Source organism: Lepidochelys kempii, chromosome 5 (assembly GCF_965140265.1).
Source record: "Lepidochelys kempii isolate rLepKem1 chromosome 5, rLepKem1.hap2, whole genome shotgun sequence".
NCBI classification, from domain to species: domain Eukaryota; kingdom Metazoa; phylum Chordata; order Testudines; family Cheloniidae; genus Lepidochelys; species Lepidochelys kempii.
In genome coordinates, this window is record NC_133260.1 from 19294773 (window position 1) to 19315512 (window position 20740).

General features: G+C 41.2%; 1 protein-coding gene across 5 annotated transcripts in view; it reads left to right on the plus strand.

Annotated features, from left to right (window-relative positions):
* Positions 1 to 17505, plus strand: part of RAB27B (RAB27B, member RAS oncogene family) — a 225107-nt gene extending 207602 nt beyond the window's left edge. For 4 of the 5 annotated variants that reach the window (XM_073343577.1, XM_073343576.1, XM_073343573.1 and 1 more), the window contains 4 exons: positions 137 to 222; positions 2255 to 2358; positions 4516 to 4639; positions 9054 to 17505. In XM_073343577.1, the coding sequence (XP_073199678.1) occupies positions 137 to 222; positions 2255 to 2358; positions 4516 to 4639; positions 9054 to 9243 (504 nt within the window). In that variant the 3' untranslated portion in view covers positions 9244 to 17505. The remainder of the gene's footprint in view (positions 1 to 136; positions 223 to 2254; positions 2359 to 4515; positions 4640 to 9053) is intronic. The other variant, XM_073343574.1, reaches the window with a different exon arrangement.
* The last annotated feature ends 3235 nt before the right edge of the window (positions 17506 to 20740 follow it).

A 20740-nucleotide genomic window follows, 5' to 3' on the forward strand; every position in this document is an offset into this window, starting at 1 on the left:
TCCATTTGTTTTTGTTTCAGTACAGCACTATGTGCTAAGGGTGAAATTTTAGTAATGGGAAAGACATTCATAAATTAAGCAAAAGACTTCTTTATTGACTATAGAATAAGCTGATTCTACTCTGTGTGTTTGTCAGATATACAATAGCAGAGGACCAAATGGATCTCCAGGAAAAGCCTTTAAGGTTCATCTACAGCTTTGGGACACCGCTGGGCAGGAAAGGTAATGCACGGAGTTTGGCATCTCATGTCCAGTTAATCAGAATCCTATGCATGTTTTCTAAAATGTAGACAGGTATCCTATTCAGGTGAGTCAGAAAAAACACTGGTCTTCTGTCTCAGATTTTGGTTTTGACAACAAATGAAAATCCACCACTTGTTCCCAAAGGATCATTTTAAACTGTTGCTGCTTTGCTGTGATTATACTGAAATACTGTGTTCACTTCTTTTGTAAGCTCCCCTAGCTACTCTGGAGGAGCAGTAAAGTTCATGGTGATTTGTTAGCACACAGTATATAGCTTGGCCTACTCTTGATGATTAAATATTGGCTGTGCCTAGAGACAGGAAAGGGGGCAGGGGAAATCAGTGAGGTAGCAGGAAACAGTACTGAGGCGGGAAAGGGCAGCCTAAAACAGCTCATTAAATGGAGAAGGGGAAACCATGAGTACAAGCTGTCATCATACTTCTAAAGGGAACCTGAAAGCACTGAAGGAAAATTGCTTACAGCAAAATTCAGTGGATAGGAGAACAAAATCAGACCTGAGGAAAACAAGTGCAACTACATTGTTTGTTTGTGCCTTTTGGCACCTTTTTGTGTGGCATCTACACTTAGAAAGACTAATTTTGGTTTGAACCAACATGTTTCCATGTTTTTCTTTCAAGTCCTCCTAAAGCACATAGGGGAGGTCTAGGGTACAGAACCTAAGAGAGGTCACAAAGTAAATGACTGGCAAACGAGGAACTGGACACATGCTAAATGTCACAGCTAAAACACTTATTCCTGTGTCCATAGTCTGTGTTGTCTGTCTAAATTATAAATTCCTCAAGGTAGGGACCTTGTCGTCTTAATCTTTGTAGATAGCAAACATACTTACTGTGGTGCTATATTAAAATTGGCCTCTATTAAGACACACCCATTTTTCTGGTTTGAATCTGTTCCATTGTCTGTTTGACAACCACATTTAGCCATGCTTTTATACAGGATCACTTCTACAAAAGAGATCATATGGTAGCACTCTTGCAGCTAGCTTGTCATGGGAAACCTAACGAGTGTGTGGCTCTTTTGCAGCAGTAGTTTGTTTTTTAATTTTGATATATGTGCCCTGGGATATCTTATCTACCACATCTGCTACTGACAGATGTACCAGATTATGTGGTGGCTTTTGTGATGTGGTAAACCTTCCTGTACATAAGACAGAGCACCATATTCCATTTTCTGTTTTCTTAATGTGTTTGGTTTCCTAATTTATTTTGAGACTCTGGCTTGTGGTCCTGTGGCAGCAAACTGGGGCTATATTTTGGATGCTGGGTCCATGGCTTTGTGGAAAATCTGCAAAATGTGTTATCTCTGAATGCACAAAGACCAAACAAGTTTCATTGAGCTCAGATTGTCAACTACAGGTAAATCAGGGCCTCTGTAGATGAGCTTCCCAGTAAACTGTTTTTATTCTAAACTATGATTAAATGGCCAGATACTTCTTTCATATCTGCCATATTAGGTGGTGGTTATCCATCAAGGAAAAGTTTCCTCACAATACTCTTCTTGTATTCATCAGCTGAACCGATTTGTGTCCCAGTGATTAGGGATGAACTCAGTGCATCTGTATCATTGTGATTAAACAAGCAATATGTTAATTTTTAGACTAGTCCAAAGGATAGAGAATTTGAACTAGCAGGGTGGTCATTGTCAATGTAACATTCTCACACATCTAAGCATCCTCTGGTAAATTACACGCTTGCTGATAGCTATGATAAATGTAGCCAAAAGAAAGGCCAGGGACTTTTGACTATTATGAGAACACTTGGCTGATTGTGCAACTTCTCTGGGTTTGGATTTTTTTTAAAACTGCCTGTTGCAAAAGAGATTCAGTAAAGCTTTTTTTGTATCTCCCCTTTTGATGGTTGGTTGGTGGTTTTTGGTTTTTTGTTTGTTTCACACACACCCCCCTCCGTAAGTCCTGCACTAAAAATCATTACCTATTGATTTTAGAGATCTGTCTGTGTTAATAGAGCTGCTTGCTTGTTCCTTCCTTCAGATTTCGAAGTCTCACCACAGCATTTTTCAGAGATGCCATGGGCTTTTTATTAATGTTTGATCTCACCAGTCAACAGAGCTTCTTAAATGTCAGAAACTGGATGAGTAAGTAAAACAAACAGCTTGCATGCATCCGATAGCTAGCAGCTTGTTTTTGTGTTTGGGGGTGGTGTGTTTTTTTTTTTTTTTTGTGTGTGTGTGTTGTGTTTTTTGTTTTTTTTTTGTTTGTTTTTTTTTTAGGTTACTGTATATTGAAGGTCTTCATTTATGTGATGTTAATTTCAAAGCATGGTCCAGTATTTTTCAAGTGGCCATAAACCTATGGCTTGAGTAGGTGGGGTCTGAAGACCCAGCTCTGGAAAATTTACACAAACTTGTTAACCTTCAGAGCATTCTGCAAAGCATATCTGTTCCTCTGGCCTTTTCTGGGATGGGTTGGAGGTTGAGACGAATTTGTGGTGGTCAGTTTTTGGGACTTGTAAAATAAAATTAATCATACCATATATGTGCTTAGTATGATGTTATGGACTGTTACATTTTGTATTATCACTGTTTGGGCTGTGTGGTATTGTCCTGATTTTTTTCTACATGTATTTTTTATTTGTATAAAGGATGTTTATTGGTCTTTAATACGATACAGTGCCTAAGGTTTGGTTAGATGTTTCATCAGATTTTAAACACAGCCTACCAAACAAAAATGAGAAATGTGTATTTTAGGTATATTTCAATAGCTTCTTGCTTTGCATTTGGTTTAACCTATTAAGAAATCCTAGTTCTAGAAACATCCAAGAGGCAGCATTGTATGCTGTCTAGAATACAGTTGGGTGAGGTGACACTAAAGGAGTTCACACTTCTACTCCTAGTTCTGGTACTGATTTACTTGTGACCATGGTCATGTCACTGAACTTTTGTGCCTCATTGTTCCTATCCCTAAAATAGGATAATCCTTTCCTGCCTATCTAGGAGGTTTTATTACTGTTGAGCTTCAAGGCTTCTGAAAAGCAGTGTTAGTGCAGTGCAGTCATAACTCCTAACAACTGACCATACTTACTCTGAATCTTAACAAGAAACATGCCACTTTTAAATAATTCTACATTTTGAAAAATATGGTTACTTCTTGCCTCTTGTGCCTGTTGCCCACTGACTTGAGCAGGACCAGGATTTGGACCCAACGTATTTAAAAAAATGAAGAGTTGAGAAGAAACTGAGGGATTTATAGTGTGTGGTATTTTTGTTGGGGGTGTTTTTGTTTTGTTTTGCAAGGCAGGAATATCTGATGCAGAAATATGTGAAGTAACCTGAAGCAAGGGTTAAAACAAAATTGCTAGAGAGCATGGATCATCCTTATTTAAAATAAAAATGTTTAAAAGGGGTGGGGTGTGTGTATTCTTGTCCAGTACTGGTTAAGCTATTATACTGGAGGAAAAAACAACATGCAAAAGATGACCAGACTTAATTTCAGGTTCTGTATAACTCAAATTTGCCATTTGTTAGCAAACTAACTTCTGCGTGCTAGTTGGGAGTATTCTGGCCTGTGTGTACAAGAACACCGTGAAAGGCAATATGGGAATACAAATATAACAATAGCCATACTCCCACTTCAGTCCACTATTTGGCTACTGAAAAATTAATGCATTGGACTCTATCTGCTTCAGTGGTTCCTTTGCCACACTGCTCCTCTAAATTTCTTCCACATATTCAATTATACTGCAGCTGTTCATCTTTTCTTACCCCAATTTTTGAGGTAAGAAAAGATAAGTGTAAGGAAATTACTTAGAGAGTGTGAGTGTGAACAAAAATATTTATCTATCTCCAGGGAAACCAGTGGATCTACATACTTTTATCCCAACTGAAGATTTGGCCTCAAATTTCTAAATAACTGCTTGTGAAAAGCGTTTGGAATGATCTTTGTTTCTGTGATTCTCCTAATGGGTTTCTTTGACTAGGAAAATGTCTGTACTAGAGAAAACCTAACCAAAATGTACTGATGTCTATTACTTATAAAGTAATACTTACTTATGAAGTACTTTATGTAGAATACATCTTTGCATTTGATTCTCCTCTTTCTAGGCTGTACGGAGGTGAAATGAATAGTTCACTGGAAATAAATTCCTAATCACATCTGTTCCATTTTCCTCTGTAGAAAATTTACTTTAATGAGCCAATGTATTCTAAAATATCCATATGATACAAGAATTCTTTTTTAAATCTTGAGCCATAGTGGCATTTCAATACTTTTTTACTCTAGGTTTGTTTTTTTAGGTCAACTGCAAGCCAATGCGTATTGTGAGAATCCCGATATAGTATTACTTGGTAACAAGGCTGACTTATCAGATCAGAGGGAAGTCAATGAGAGACAAGCAAGAGACCTTGCAGATAAATATGGGTAAGTAAATTGTGATTGGAAAATCACTTCAGCTGATCTCTACATCAGTGTAATGTTTTTAAAACCTAAATTGCCACCATGCAGCTTTGAAATTTGGGAAACCAGTTAGATTGGTTAGATTTACAGATGTTGATATGCTATAGAAATTAGTCTGATGTGCAAAATCTTCTACAGCGCTGCCCACCCTGTTACACTTTGAAATTAGTGGTCCACATGTTTCAAAGTTTGACAAGCTAGATAACACCGTAGAAGATGGTGTTACAGCATATTGATGCTTAAGCAAAATATAATTACTACAGAGCTACATTCTAATTCATCTGGTTAGCCCTAAGAACTAGGACAAAAAATGTCTAAAGCATACGCCCTAAAACTCATTGTGAGAAGGGCTGCATGGCTAAAGAGACTGGTAATACGCTCTAGCTGTCATGATTGCACCTAGTGACCCCAGGATCTTACAAGTGGAGAGTGTAACACACTGATGTCCTCAGCTCCTTTTCTATTGGACAATTCTGAACTGTCATATTTTGCATGATCATGCCCTGCATTTTTTTTTTTTTAAATGAGCAATGCTTAATACAAGAAATGCCCTCTTCTAATTACTGAAAATTTGGTTAGAATTTTGGGGATTCATAGTATGAACATTTAATAAAACTAACTCTTACATTGTTTGAACTGCCTGCTAAACTCAGAAAATAGCACTGAGTGTGTCTCATTAATAAAAAACAAAAAGCATCCTTTTTTCCATGATTTGATTCACTAGGGCTTAATGTGGCTATTCACAGAGAATTTGAGCCAAAAAAAAAACCAGATGAGGCAAGCTGAGGGACTACAACAAGTAATCAGACAAATTCTTATTTTGATACATCAGAAGTAGAAAGTCTAAGAATTGTCCTTAGTCAATTGAGTAAGGACACTGCAGAGAAGTGAAAGGGCTGCATCAACTTGCATAGGAGTATTTGGGGGGATCAATGAGATATTAACAAAGATTTGAGGGGTCAAAAGAGGAGGCAGTGGAGCAAACTGATCTTTTTGCTTGTTAGAAAAAGCAACAGAACTAGAGGGCATTCTTCTGAATTCCAGGTTGAGATTTAAGAATGAAGAAGCTAAGCTGTGCACGTAAATAGACAATCTCTTTGAAATAGCCACTAATTCAAAGAACTGGGGAGTAGCAAATGTTGTACCTATCTTGGGGGTTTTTTTGTAAAAGCATTGTTCATATTTTAGATCAGTATTGCTCACTTCACGATCAGGTAAACTGGCTGAAATTCTCATCAAAAGCAGTTGAGTTGTAAAACCCCTAGAACAGGATGGCCTGGTAAAGGAAAATTGCATTATACTATGCCTCATCTCTAAGGATTCCATGCTTGTCTACAAAACCATGGAGAACCAGTTGCCCTGACACTTTTGTCAAAGGTATTTTGAAAAAAAATCCCGCAAAGGTAATTAAGGAAACTAAGTGGTCAGAGTGACAGTTTGTTACTTGTGACAATCCTGGATCTCGGACAGAAAATGGAGTAAGAGTAAATAGTATACTTTAATTATAGCAAAATGTGAAGAGTCGTGTAACTCAATATTCCATCATAGGGAGGTGTCACTGAATTATCAGTGTGATGAAATGCAAGTTCAGTCACATTGAAAGGGATCATTTGAGCTGCTCGTACATACTGCTGCTCTCCAAATGGAATGTAACAACTCCACTCAAAAGTGACCCGGTAATCAGGGGAGACCGCTCAATGGGAACTGCTGCTTGCGGTTGCTGTTTGACAGCTGATGCACAATATTAGAATGCATAGAGAGGGAAATGAAAGCAATACTGAAAATATACTGCTGTTACATAGACTAGTCGTGTGCCCCACCCAGTGAGCTGCCAAAATCTTAACAACCGGTTCCCTCCTCACCCCATGAGGGGGTCGTGGCCCACCCCCACCCCCTGGGACTCCTGCCCCATCCACCCCTGTCCCCTGACTGGCCCCAGAACCGGGCAGGATGGTCTCGTGGGCCACCGTAGCGGGTGCCCACCCCACCCCTAAGAGCCAGAGGGACCTGCCAGGGGGCGAGGTGGGGCAGTTCCCAGGAAGCATCCGGCAGATCCCTCTGGCTCCTAGGCGCGCAGTAGTAGCTTGGGGAGGGGGAGCGGCTGCTCCCCCCACTGATCACATCGAAAGTGGTGCCTTAAGCACCACAGGGAATTTTTTGTGGGTGCTTGGCAGCTCCTCGCCCCGTGCCTGGCCCCACCTCACCTCCACCTCCTCCACTGAACGTGCCACCCCGCTCTGCTTCTCCCCCCCCCCTCCCCCCCCCGTTTCCCCACAAATCAGCCTTTCGCGTGGGAGGGCTGAGAAGCAAGCAGCGGCTTCACGGTCAGGCCCAGGGAGGTGGAGGTGAGCTGGGGTGGGGAGCAGTTCCCCTGTGCGCTTCCCCCTCTCCCCCCCCCCCCCCTCCCGGTTACCTGCTGTGGCATGGGCGGCCCTCCTCGCCCCCCCCCCCAGCTCACCTCTGCCTCCCTGGGCCTGAGCGCGAAGCTGCCACGTGCTTCTCAGCCCTCCCAGGCTTCCCCTGCGAACAGCTGATTCGTGGGGAAACCAGGGGGTGGAGAAGCAGAGTGGGGCGGCGCATTGGAGGTGGTAGAATCTCCTTCCTTAGAGGTTTTTAAGGTCAGGCTTGACAAAGCCCTGGCTGGGATGATTTAACTGGGAATTGGTCCTGCTTTGAGCAGGGGGTTGGACTAGATGACCTTCTGGGGTCCCTTCCAACCCTGATATTCTATGATTCTATGATTCAGGGGAGGAGGCGGAGTGGAGGTGAGCGGGGGCTGGGCATGGGTAGGGGCAGGGAGCTGCCGGTGGGTGCTCTGCATCCACCAAATTTTCCCCATGGGTGCTCCAGCCCCAGAGCACCCATGGAGTCGGCGCCTAAGGCACCACTTTTGGCCGGTTGTTAAAGTTAGAAGTCCTCACGGGACAACCAGTTCTAAAAGGGCTTCTAACTTTAACAATCAGTTCCAGTGAACCAGCTCCTGCTCACCACTGGCCCCGCCCCAGAGTGCTGGGTTCAATTCTGGTCATTTGTCTCAAAAAGAATTCAGAAGAAATAGAGGGATCTGTGAAGTAGATGACAACAATGATCAGAAACATGGGAAAACTTCCCTATGAAGAGTCCAAACTCCTCTCTGAAAAGATTGGATAACAGGGTACATATATTTTAAAAACCCTTATGACCACTCCTCCTTACTTGTTCTCATTATGCTTTCCATTAAAATCAAAAGGCAACAATTTTAAAATCTGTAAAGCCGGAATCAACCTGTGGAACTCACTGACACAGGAGATCAGAAGCAAAGATCATACTGTCCACAGCTACATTAAATAGTATCCCAAAACAAAACCGTCAAATAGAAATTTTAAAACCCTTCTGCTCCCCACAGGAAAAAATTAATCCTATCCCACTATGGGTAGGCTTCTCCATAACTGTCTAGTAGATAGTTATTGCACCTTTTACCTGAAGCATTCTGATAAATGCTTCTATTGAAGATAGACCACCGGTCTAGACCGATATGGCATTTTCCATGTTCCTTGAGAGTTACTGTAGATGCAGACAGTCTTTACTTTCCACCCGGGAAATTTCTGGCGACCTAAAATGGACTGCCTGTGCATAAACGTCTGAAATCCTTCCAAGCTGAAGTATCTGCAAGTCCATGTTACCAAATAGTGAGGGGGAGTGACTATAGAAATTTAACTGGAAATGCTCCTGGATACACTAAACAACCATGATTGTTAATACATCTCTGCTTCCTGTTCCCTCTCTCTGAACAGGCACTGCAGCTCCTCCTTACAGAACCTTGGAAAAACTAAACTGTTATGCAAAAAGAACAGGAGGACTTGTGGCACCTTAGAGACTCACCAATTTATTTGAGCGTGAGCTTTCGTGAGCTACAGCTCTGTAGATGCATCCGATGAAGTGAGCTGTAGCTCACGAAAGCTCATGCTCAAATAAATTGGTTAGTCTCTAAGATGCCACAAGTCCTCCTGTTCTTTTTGCCAATACAGACTAACACGGCTGTTACTCTGTAAACTGTTATGAAGGCCTGTTTCTCCCAGCTGTAGTCTGGGCAAATGCTGCCATTCTGGTTTGAAGCCAGAACCTCCAAGTTAGTTAAAACTGGCAGTTGGTTCAAGATGCAAAACTTACCTTGATTTTAATACCCATTCCCCTAACCCTCTACGTTTAAAGAGCTGGGATTTTGTTCAGCCCGCTTAATGCAATGAAGGACAGCCCGATTCCAATTCCGAAATTCCCTATCCCCCACCAAGAAAATTTGTTCAGGGGTGTTTTGGATCAAGAGTTTGGCTCTGGGGCCTCTCTCTGTTTAAGCCCTTTCTAATGAGCTTTTTAATTTTTTTCATATCCTATCTATTAGCATACCATACTTTGAAACAAGTGCAGCTACTGGGCAAAACGTGGATAAAGCTGTGGAAATGCTCCTGGACTTGATAATGAAGCGCATGGAACAATGTGTTGACAAGACACAAGTGTCTGACACAGCCAATGGAGGAAGCTCGGGGAAGCTAGATTCAACAAAGCCAGAGGAGAAAAAGTGTGCCTGCTAGACCTCACCTCTAAACTGTGAGAACCAATGAGAATATTTGATCTGAAAATGGTTGCTTTACCACTAAATTCAAACCTGGCCATGCACAGAAACAAAGTTTGTCTTGTTTGGGTTTTTGCTTTTCTCCAGAGAACTAAGTTTTCAGAGAGGCTTCTGTGCTGGAACAAATATTCCTGATATGGCGCCATGGAAGATCTAAAAGAGCCCTCATCTTTATCTTACACAATCAGGCTAGAAAATGTAGGAGAGCTGTTCCCTTCTTCCTTGGAAGGAGAAAAAACTATTGTTTCTATGGGGTGGGGGAGAAATAATTAAATTGGATATCGTGATAAACTAAAAAGGGGGTACTTTGTAGGTCTCTGTCTTAAATGAATCTTGCTTCTTTATACTACTTTGTATTTACATCAGAGACCAGGCATTTGCTCAAGTGGAGATATGAGTAAAGAGACTTTTATGTGGTATATTAGGAATGACCTTATTACTTGCACAAGGCAAGCAATGGTGTGACTGACTGGCTGATAAGTTGGTGTGTGAGGAGAAAGGGGTGGATGCTATTTTTTAAAATAAAACCAGGGAAACCTGCAACATTTATTTGTGTTGCTAGTAAATAATCAAGCAGGGTTTGGAGGATGAGGGGATAGGGAGAAGATGCTCAAATTCCAGCACTACAGGGAAAGTGGCAACACTTACTGTTTGAGGACAGCAAGATGCATTTCGTGGAGTGTCTTGCAGATTTCACCATAAGCAAAAGCAGTCTTTGCTAATCAGAAAAATTCTGTGTTCAACACCAGAAAACAGGCTGTGTGCATCACGTAGGGCATGCAAGGGGAATTGTGAAAATGGGGTCACTGTCTAAAAGAGTTGCAAAAAATGTATCGCACTTACTGATTCTCTAAAAGGTTATTCAGTTGACTGGGAACTCACCACCTGCCATGATTTTCTGATGTTGCCAGTATGCTTTGTTTTCAAATGAGCACAACATTCTCGTATACAAAATAAACTAGAAAGTGACACTCCTTGTAAAATACTTCTAAGTGGAGATTTGGAATGCCAACATATTAAATGTGATCTAACACTAGATAAAATGTATTGTGTAGAGTCTATAGAAATGGGGTGGTATGGCAGGTAATTAGAAGGCTGCTAGTTGCACTAAAAAGTAAAGCAGGAAGGTAAAATGTGAGTAACTTTTTGTATTGTCTTAGTATCTCTGAGTATGGATGAGCGAAGGAATGAGAGAGTTCTATTACAACAATGTCTCTCATCACTGGCTTCTCATTTAAAAGCAAAGAATACAAGAAAATATTTAGGGTTTGCTTCTATTAAATAGGTAAGGATCTAACAACGTATTCAAAGGACTCCATGAATTTGTACTTCCAGACTAATTTTTAAAAATCGCTCCAGGGAAAAATGTTTCACAGAAGAGCTCTGCCAAAGAGCAAAACTAAATTGGTTGGGTTGGGGGAGATGGTGGAAGGGAGGCAGACTTCCTCCACTTTAAACTTAAAGCAAATGTGAGGTTTTCAGTTTGTTTTTGAAGCACTGTGATTCTGAACCAATTAAGCTTTCCAGGTGGCAGTCCACAAACTATCTGATTCAATGCCTTTTTTTGAAAAATATTGAGGGTTTACCAGCTGCTTTGGTGACTGGGCAGCGCATTTCCTGCCCATCCCTCCCAATGATATTTACTGAAAGATTTGGCATGTAGACAGGGCAGATGGTCTGACAATAAGGGTAGCCATTTTTGTAGGGTGAGTAACCAAATAGCCCCTATAAACAAATTGGAGAGAGCAAATCAGTTTGCTAAGTGTCTAAATGAAGACACACCCTATGCAGCAAGTTCTGAAATACCTGCTGCCCTTTTGTAACCCATAAAAAGCTCATGTTATGCATCAACTCCAGTGGCTGCAAGACAGACACTGTTATAATTGGTAGCTATTGCCTAGGCAAAGACTATAAATGTTGAAGTAGGCTGTTTAAATTTCAAGTACGGTCCCACAAAATAAATTGAGTTAGTGGAGTTTCTCTTCCTTTAAATACTAAACCGTACCAGAGCTTTGTTCAGTTAAGTCCTCCAAAGTCTGTGATAACAGTAGGAATGGTTGTAACCTGGGATTTCCTGCCTCATTATTTTTATTTTTTTTTCCCTAAATCCTCAGCCAGGTAGAATCAGTACTTAATTTACAGTGTTTGGTTTTGCCCATTCAAACAGGGTGAGGCGGCTAGCCCTCTTGAAAACATGACACTTGCCCTCCTGTTATCCAAAGCAGACTGCTCTACAGGAGAACTCTGTAATCCTCCCCATTAAACTCCATTGCCTGACAACTCCCAAGGGAAAGTGTTCTGAGACATTCCACTGCTTGAGGGTGAAATGTGTAACAATCACAACTTGAAGGGCTCCCTAGGCCATGGGAGCTTGACCCCCCGCCCCCACCTCCACCACTGACTCACCCCAGGTCACGCTGGAGGGTGACCCATTGTGGGACCTCACATGGCTGTTACCCATTTGGGGCACACTCCACAGCTCCCCCCATGAGGTCACAGCACAATGCACCATGACCCAGCTCCAATGACCCAGCTCCAATTACCCTGCCCCACCTGGCAGGTCAGGATGGGCTGATCTCAAAGCCAGGGCAGAAACTTCCCAGCCTCTGTGCAAAGCTTCCATCCAGGCAGCTCCTCCCCATGCTCTGCACACAACTGCAGCAGGTGCCCCAGTTCTTCCAGCAGGGCCTACTGGTCCCTCCCCAGGAGCTTTAGAGTTTGTACTGCAGGTGAGTGGTCAGTTCATTGGCAGGAAGCCATGTCATTGCAGCACTTTGTTGGGGGGATGACAGCATTTCCTGCCAATCCAGCACCCCCCCCCCCACCATTTCATTCCAGTCACTCAAACTTGGACTTGGCCCTGTCCTGCCTTCCTCGAATGTTGAGCAGCAGCAGCAGGAGGCCCAGGCAGACCTTAGCCAGTGACATTGCTTGCATACTGTAGTTGAGACCGGTAGGCAGTTGAGTATGGTATAGTCTCTATTGCCTTAATGTACTAGCTCATTGAAAAAGCTCTTATCAATTTTTAATTATCACAGTCTTGCTGCCATCATAAATTATTTTCAAATATTAATGTGGATGGGCTGGTAGCCACCAAACCACAGTGTGGAGGGAGAGGAAGAAAAGTAAATCTATACCTTACCCCTTAGATACACTGGAAGAGTAGCATTCAGCTACTATTAAAAATAAACTACAAAGCCATTAGTAGCTGATTGGAGAACTCCCAGATTCATTTTTTTCCACAAGAAACTGGATAACTTGCTTATTTCTTAACAGTCTCCCCAGCTTGCTTCCATTTCCCCACACCCTTCTTGTTCCTCCTAACTACTGTTTTTAGGGTCACATTCTAGTGGAGAGAAGGCTGCTATATTTGTGTAATAGCCTTTTGGGCCTGATTCAAACTACTGAGCAGGTGCAATCCCCATTCACTTCAATGGGTGATTGAGATGCTGAGATTCTCATTGGGCTCACTCCTTTGTGTCAGTGAAGATGTCTCCATTGCTGCATGCACTGGAAGTGAGAAAGTTTCCATGTTAGTGTCCTTTTACTGTAAGCTACCCTGAAATGCTTATCTTGAGAGCAATGGGTCTTAAGCTCTTAAAGTGCCTGTATCGAGTGGAACTCTAATGTAGTGAAGTCTTACCCTACTGCCCCAGCTCCCTCCCTTAACCACTTCCTATAAGAAAAGAGGGGACATGGCTGCAGTTGCCATTTTGAAGCCTTTTCAATTTTTCACTATCTGGAGGGTCACTATGCACCAATCCCACTATGTAATTTTTCCATAACTGATAACATACTGAGTTGACAATACCGAGTGACACATGACTGGTTGTGACTCATTGTTTGTGCACCAATTAGTTTCCAATCTCCACGTTGCAGCTGAGACATTAATAGCATAGTTCAATTTCTACACAGATGTGGCGCTGAAGTAGAGAACTCAGTCCCTTGCCATGACACTCCTATTTACCAGTTCAAACTCTCAAGTTTTCATTCTGAACTGCTACAGAGTGTAGCAGCTGCAAAACCTGTTTTTACACCAGTATTCTTTGGAGCACTGCACTTGAGCATAATCCTTCCTTCAAATACCCCTACAACCACATGGCTCTAAAATGAATTCACTTTTATGTACCATTTCCATCAAGAAGTAACCACTCTCTCATTTTCAAGTAATCTAGACTCGGTATTTCAATTTTGCTATTGCATAAATTATGTGGTACACAGTTGGATCAGAAGCTCAACATCTGCTTTATGTACAAACACAACCTAGCTGCAAGCCTTCTAACTATCCCAAAGGCATTGGAACGACGACTCCTGCAGTTGTACATGTGTATACATAAGTACTTAATATCAGTATAAGCCTTCTGCTCCTGCTAACCTTTGTTTCTAAATTTAATTCACATATTGATCCCTGTGTCCTGCTGGTTTCTCTGTCTTCTCCCCTAGAAATGTGTGCCTCCCTCCTTAATACCCTTTTTGTAACACTCTCTTCTAGGTAGTGCTCATTTCTGAGTTTGCAGTAATACATGGTGCTATGTGTGAGCCAACCCTGAGCATGGTAATTACTTAATCAAGGAATGACATGCAGCAACCAAGATGACAATACTGCCAAACCTATGTAGATCTGATTTTCAAGGACTCTAAACCCAGCAACAATGTGCTGATTTCTTTTTCTTTCTTTCTTTGATTTGAATCAGGTATGTCTTAGGGTCATCGTCTCTCTTCATAGGTAGCCTCCAGGCTCTGTACAAATCAGAGGTCATCAGATCTTTGTCTCCTCTGTTTTCTTGTTCATTTCCATCCATGCTCAATTAACTTTTTGATCTACTGTAGGGTCAGAAATAATTTCTTAACTCCAGGTAGTAGTCCATTATTTCTTCCCGATCTACAAGTATTTTGTCCTCCTAATCTCAAGCATGAATGTAAAAATGTGACACTACTTAATACACTAAGCAACCACAGCATTGTATGAAGACTTCTCGTAGAATAGTCAAAAAACGAGAATGTATTTATTATACATTATAAAAATCTTTATTTCCTGTAACCTTCACCCCAGCCTTCAGTTTCAGCTGTTGAGGTGGAACAGTGGGTTAGAAAAATACCAGTGCAGATGGGTAAATACACTTGTCTTAAAGTCATTGTTTTAAGCTTCTGAAATAGGTGGTGCTCTGCTGCATGGAAACTGCCATTTTGAGAGTCCGTAAAACTCATGTAGGAAATATTTTAGACAAGCCTTCCTTCTCAGCCATGCCCCAAAGCTGAAAATCCTCTTAGCCAAAATTACCCATTTAATCCTGGTTCTCAATCTCCCCATCCTTTATTTGTTCTAAATTAGTCTTATTTTCTACCTCTAGCCTGAATTTTAAGGGTCTTCCAATGCATCTGTGGAAAAACAAAGGAATATTGATCTGGTGGCACTCGAATCAAAAACTTCTTTGCAAATATAGAAACCTTTTCTGCAGTGAGTTTACACTGGTCATGTTTTCATTGCTCTAAAATGATGTCTCAGCTGCTTCTATGACCAAAAGCTTCTTAAATCCTTCATTGTCACCTATGTAATCTGCATGTTACATCCTCTATGGGTGACATTGGGCTCCTGTACTGAGGACAAACATGGACCAGTGCACCACTTAAATCTCAAAGTTTAAGGGCATAAGAAGGGTGCACGTAGTGCACAGGGTTTTCCATAGTGACATCTTCATGGGGGTTGAGTCTGTCTCTAAGATTACCCCTAGATTATAGACCTGGCATAAAATGTTCACCAGGTCTCCAACTCAGCCAAGTGGTTAAGAATATGCCAAAGCGCTTTGCTGAATCAGGAGCGGGGGCACCTTTATGGAGAGAAGTAGAACTGCCAGAGTAGAATAACCATAGTTCAAATAATCCTTAAAAATGCAACTGTGTAGAAAAGACTTAGTTTAAAAAAAAGTATGTAAGCTTGTGAACAGGGTTGTTTTGATTTTTCTTTATTTACCATCCAGTTATTTGAAAAACTATTAAATCAGCACTGGGGAAAATGTTAAGTGTTTTTCATTAACTTGCTTCAAAGATTGCTTGCAGCCTTAAGCATATGATTTCTACTGATATAATGTAAAGAGTATACCACTCACCTGTTTGCCTGGTAACAGCACTACCTGTGCTGAACTGTTCCAGGATTAGACTCCTACTCAAGGTGACAGCAAAAAGAAGTTTGAACTTAAAATGCTCTTCTGCATTTTGTAACTTACTTAACTTTACATCATTATGAAACCTAGTGTTAGCCTCCCCTTTTTCTGTAAAATACATCCATCTGTCTAACTTTCTATGCTAATTCTCTTGTTCTAATTTTGACCTTTTTTTTCCCCCAAAATTAGAATGTGAAACAAAAAAAACCTTAAAATGCACAGGGTGGAGAATTTACTGCAATTGCCACTGTCAATTTATGGAAGCCCCAAATGCTATCTTCCTTTGAGGACTATGAATCCCATGTTTTGCTCTTTAGAGCATACCCTTTTATGTTTAAAAAGATACTGTTATCTCTGAAAATATATTGGGTCTCCAAAGATACACTTGGGTTGCTAATAGCCTGAACATGTCTTTAACTAAAATTTGCCTACATAAATATATAAAATTCCTCATGTATGGTACCATAGCCATTGAAGGCAAGAAAGCACTTTTCTGGAGCTTGAAATAGACTGTCTCTCTTTAAAAGATGTGAAAAGGAATGTAGATATTCCATTTTTCTTGTGGTGGGTCACAGGTGCCTCTTCAACTGTTACTCCCATATTTCCACGTCTATGTAGATGAGACTGATGATGGATATGCTGTACCAAAAATCCACAAATAAATCACTTGTCTCTCAACATGTAGTTGAGAGACACTGCCATTAGCTATACTGCTAATTTTGTAAAATCTGTTGCCTTAGAAATATTTTGTGAAGGCTAAATCTTCATTAAAACTTTGAATATGTAAAGAATTATCAAACACTTGTTTAGACTTTAGATAAAACTGGGCCATATGACTAACTATAGAAAAGAGATATAATAGAGATATTTTGATACCTGCTTGACAGCAAATATTTCAAAACCTGTTTCACTCAAAGTGGAGAGTTCATCTCCTAAAATTAATACTGTAAGGCTTACAAATAGATCCCTTGATCAACATCCAGCCTCTAGAGACATAGAACCAAAATATCCAGTTAGAACTGTACTTCCAATAGTAATCAAACCTAGCTGTGAACTGTCTTGGACACTTAAAGAATTCTACTTTTCTTTAATGGAGCCACCTGTATCAGTGGCTGAAGGATCCTGGTAATTAGACAGGAAACAGAAATTAGCAACTGCTACTCTAGTACAGGTACAAAACACTATATAGAGATTTCAGGCCTCATTCTGATTTTGCTCAAAACCGCATTTTTACACTGGTGTAACTCCAAAGATGTCCATGCGAATCAAGTAAGACCAGGCTTGCAATATCTTTTGGGGTGTATTTTCAACAGGAAACTGTTTTCATAACATGTAAGCCATCTGCTCTACACCCCTCCCATCACTGCCGATAGGACAATTTTTGAACCAGAGACAAGGTAGTCAGCTGAGAACCATCCCTCTGGCTGGTGGACAGATCTGTTTTTTAGATTTTTTTTTTCTTTTCTTTTTCTTTTAGGTCTATATTCTCTAGTTCAGGGAAATACAGATGGTAACTCTTCATTGTGTGCTTTTTTTTGTATGGTAATTTAAAAATGGAAAATATTCTTTAGAAAGCATACCCTAAAGGGGTCAAGCCTCATTGCTCAATAGGGCTTTTAATGTACATACTGTATACTCTGATACCAATTGTATCTTACTGGACCTTATTTATGGAAGTTAAATTGTTCTTTTGATTTTTTGTTAAAGGTAACCAGCCAACAAATGCTAACAATGTTTATTGTTACCTTTAAATGTTCCGTTATGTCACCTTAAGCATGTTTTATGTTTGTCTTTGCAACAGATCTGTAAACGTTATGCCTAGTGATATGAATGTGATTTTAAACTCTTGAACATAGTATTTTTATTATATATGCCCCTTGATAGACTGTGGTGCCTGCATATCACTGTTAACATTATTTTGTTGTACCAACTTACTGGTGGCTTCAAAATATATTGTCCAATGATTCTCTGGTGTCTGGGTTTGTATGATATGGTCAAGGAATGTAATCCTGTGATTCAGTTTCTGCATTGTTCTTTTCAAAATAAAAACGCATTTTATATCTGTTGTATTGGCTGTGTGGGATGGGGTGGGGAGGGGAGAAAAATAAAGCTCCTCCATAAACAAAATGACCCAGCTGTCTAGTGTTTGTAGCAGAACAATTCCAGGTTTAGAATGACTGACCAAGGGGGGAGAGAAAGGAACAATTCTCTCTCCTCCCCCACCTCCCCAAAACTGACTGTTTCCATATATCAGGTCCTAATTTGTCTCAAAGAGTTAGACCAGATCAAGTTCCTCTAGATCAGTACAGTGGTAGGATCACTGAAAATGACAGTCACTATATAGCCTGCCCCATTTTGAAACCGAGCATTATGCCATTGAAGGTATGTCTACTAATCGTATACCATGCTCTACATTTGTAGAGAGGGGTGATCTGATTGCCAACTCCTTTTCTGGGCCAGTTCAAATTTCTAGCAAAAATCTCCCTCTTGAGTGGAGTAGCAGCTTGCTAAACGAGAGAGCCAAAGGCTGAGTCCTCTACTGGGATGGAAACTTGTTCAGAATTTGGCCCAGTAATTATAGGGATAGAAATGTAGGGGATGCTGCTTGAAGCCTTATGTGAATACATCTGTTTAGCAGGTGCAGAGGTATACGCTTAACTGAGGAAATCACAATCTCACTTTCAGAAGAAATGAAAGAGATGGGCTTGATGAGACTGAATTGTACCTGATTGACATGCATTGGGCAGAGCAATTGCTGTGATATGGCTTACAAAGCTAGCACTCTACAATTGTCTAGTAATTATGCAAGACAGTCAAGTATTTTTTTCTAACCTAAGCCTGTTCAAAGGCTTAATCATGCACAGCATATCATCTGAATCAACTGCCAGACTAGCTGGAAGGTAAACATCATTTGCACCTTACAGTGTGCTAAGCCTGAAGTGACAAGCTGCATGAATACAAGTCCATTAAGTCATGCAGGACTAAGAACTTGTTGAAATTAGATTCATTTTAAGACATGACTAAATGGAGTTGTAGTTTTTCCAAAAGTGATTGAGGCATTCCATATAGTGTATTTTTCCCTCCACCACATCCATGAGGAGACTATAAATACTGAAATAAGGACAGCATGTACTGGACACCTCATGTTCTGTAGTATAACATCTAGCTAGAGTAGGAAAAATGTTTTATAGCCTACAACTGCCAGTGTTACTGAGCAGGCACAGCCCTGCCTTCCACAAATGAGGGTAATCTTTTGAGCTCTGCAACAACCTTTCCCATTAAACAGCTGTTTCACATGTATCTAGCCTGGGAAATGAGCTTGTCTGCATCTTGGCATTAAACATTGAAGGTTACGCTGCAGCAGAGTCCCCGTGTGTTCCTGAGGGCTTGTCCGCATTACAGGTTATGTTGGCATAACTTATGTTGCTTGGGGATGTGAATAAGCTACCCCCCTGAGCACCATGAGTTACACTGACCTAAGAGCAGGTGTGGACAGCAGTAGGGCAGCAGGAGAGTGGCTCCTGCCAACCTCTCGAAGAGGTGGTTTTGTTATGGCAGTAGGAGAATGCTGCTGTAACATTTCTAGGGTAGACAAGTCCTCAGTTTGCTCATTTCTGTTAAAACTACAACCCTCTAACAGCTGAGAGTGGAGACTGTCAGCTACCCAACAATCCTGCAGCAGAATACCATGTATCAGTGGCTTATATTTGTGTCCTGTATGTAATGCACACCTTCAGCTCCTCTGCAGGTGTTTCCTGCTGAGATTCTACTGCCTTGTAAACTTGGGGTGAAAAGAATAACCCTTAAAGCTCACGCATCGGATAACTCAAACGAAGCCCTCCACTTGTCATATTTGTTCTAAACATGAATTTGCCAGAATTCATAACATGTCAGCATGAGATCAGCTTAGTCAAGGGTCAAATGTCTTCAGGGTAGAAGTTAGTCTCTTTGCTGTTTTCTGCTAGGGTGGCCCTATGGTCTACATTTCTACCAGTGCATAAAACTAGTGTATCAGCATGTTAGGTTTTTTATTTTAAAAAAACACCTAAACGTTAATCATGACAATTTTTGTAAGCCTTGCATTGATTATAGTAAAGTGATATTTCACTGTCCCCTTCATTTAAATTTATGGGTTTGTAATAATGTTCTGTAAGTTTATATACTGCATCCATCACTAGCGTAAGCAACTTCCTCCCTCTGAAAAGGAAACAAAGTGACCAGCAGGGCTGTCAAACACTACTACAGTACTTCCAATTAAAAAATTAAGTGTGAAGGTGCAGACAGGTGCAATGCACCACAAAATCTAGACCAGTAGTTTGAATCTAGTCAATTTAGCACTGGATTCTAATCACAGCCAGCTAATAGAACCAATCTGAAAGTAGCTCAGTTCCACTGCAAGGCCTAGAATGTTTATTCCCTCACAAACAGCAACCAGGGAGACCGTCTCAGCAGTGAAAAGGTACAGAAACAATTACTCTGTCTCCTTGAAGATGGTAGCAGTAGCTCAGTTAATGCACTCAGGACAGAAGAACCCCATGCATCGCTACAGACTAGGGACCGAATGGCTAGGCAGCAGTTCTGCGGAAAAGGACCTAGGGGTGACAGTGGACGAGAAGCTGGATATGAGCCAACAGTGTGCCGTTGTTGCCAAGAAGTCCAATGGCATTTGGGGATGTATAAGTAGGGGCATTGCCAGCAGATCGAAGGATGTGATTGTTCCCCTCTATTCGACATTGGTGAGGCCTCATCTGGAGTATTGTGTCCAATTTTGGGCCCCACCCTACAAGAAGGATGTGGAAAAATTGGAAAACATTCAGCAAAGGGCAACAAAAATAATTAGGGGACTGGAACACATGACTTATGAGGAGAGGCCAAGGGAACTGGGATTATTTAGTCTGCAGAAGAGAAGAATGGGGGGGGGGATTTGATAGCTGCTTTCAACTACCTGAAAGGGGGTTCCAAAGAGGATGGATCTAGACTGTTCTCAGTGGTAGCAGATGACAGAATGAGGAGTAATGGTCTCAAGTTGCAGTGGGGGAGGTTTAGGTTGGATATTAGGAAAAACTTTTTCACTAGGAGAGTGGTGAAACACTGGAATGCGTTACCTAGGGAGGTGGTGGAATCTCCTCCATTAGGATGTTTTTAAGGTCAGGCTTGTCAAAGCCCTGGCTGGGATGATTTAGTTGGGGATTGGTCCTGCTTTGAGCAGGGGGTTGGACTAGATGACCTGAGGTCCCTTCCAACCCTGGTATTCTATGACTTATTTGAAGGCTCTGGGAAGAAAGCTTACCTTAT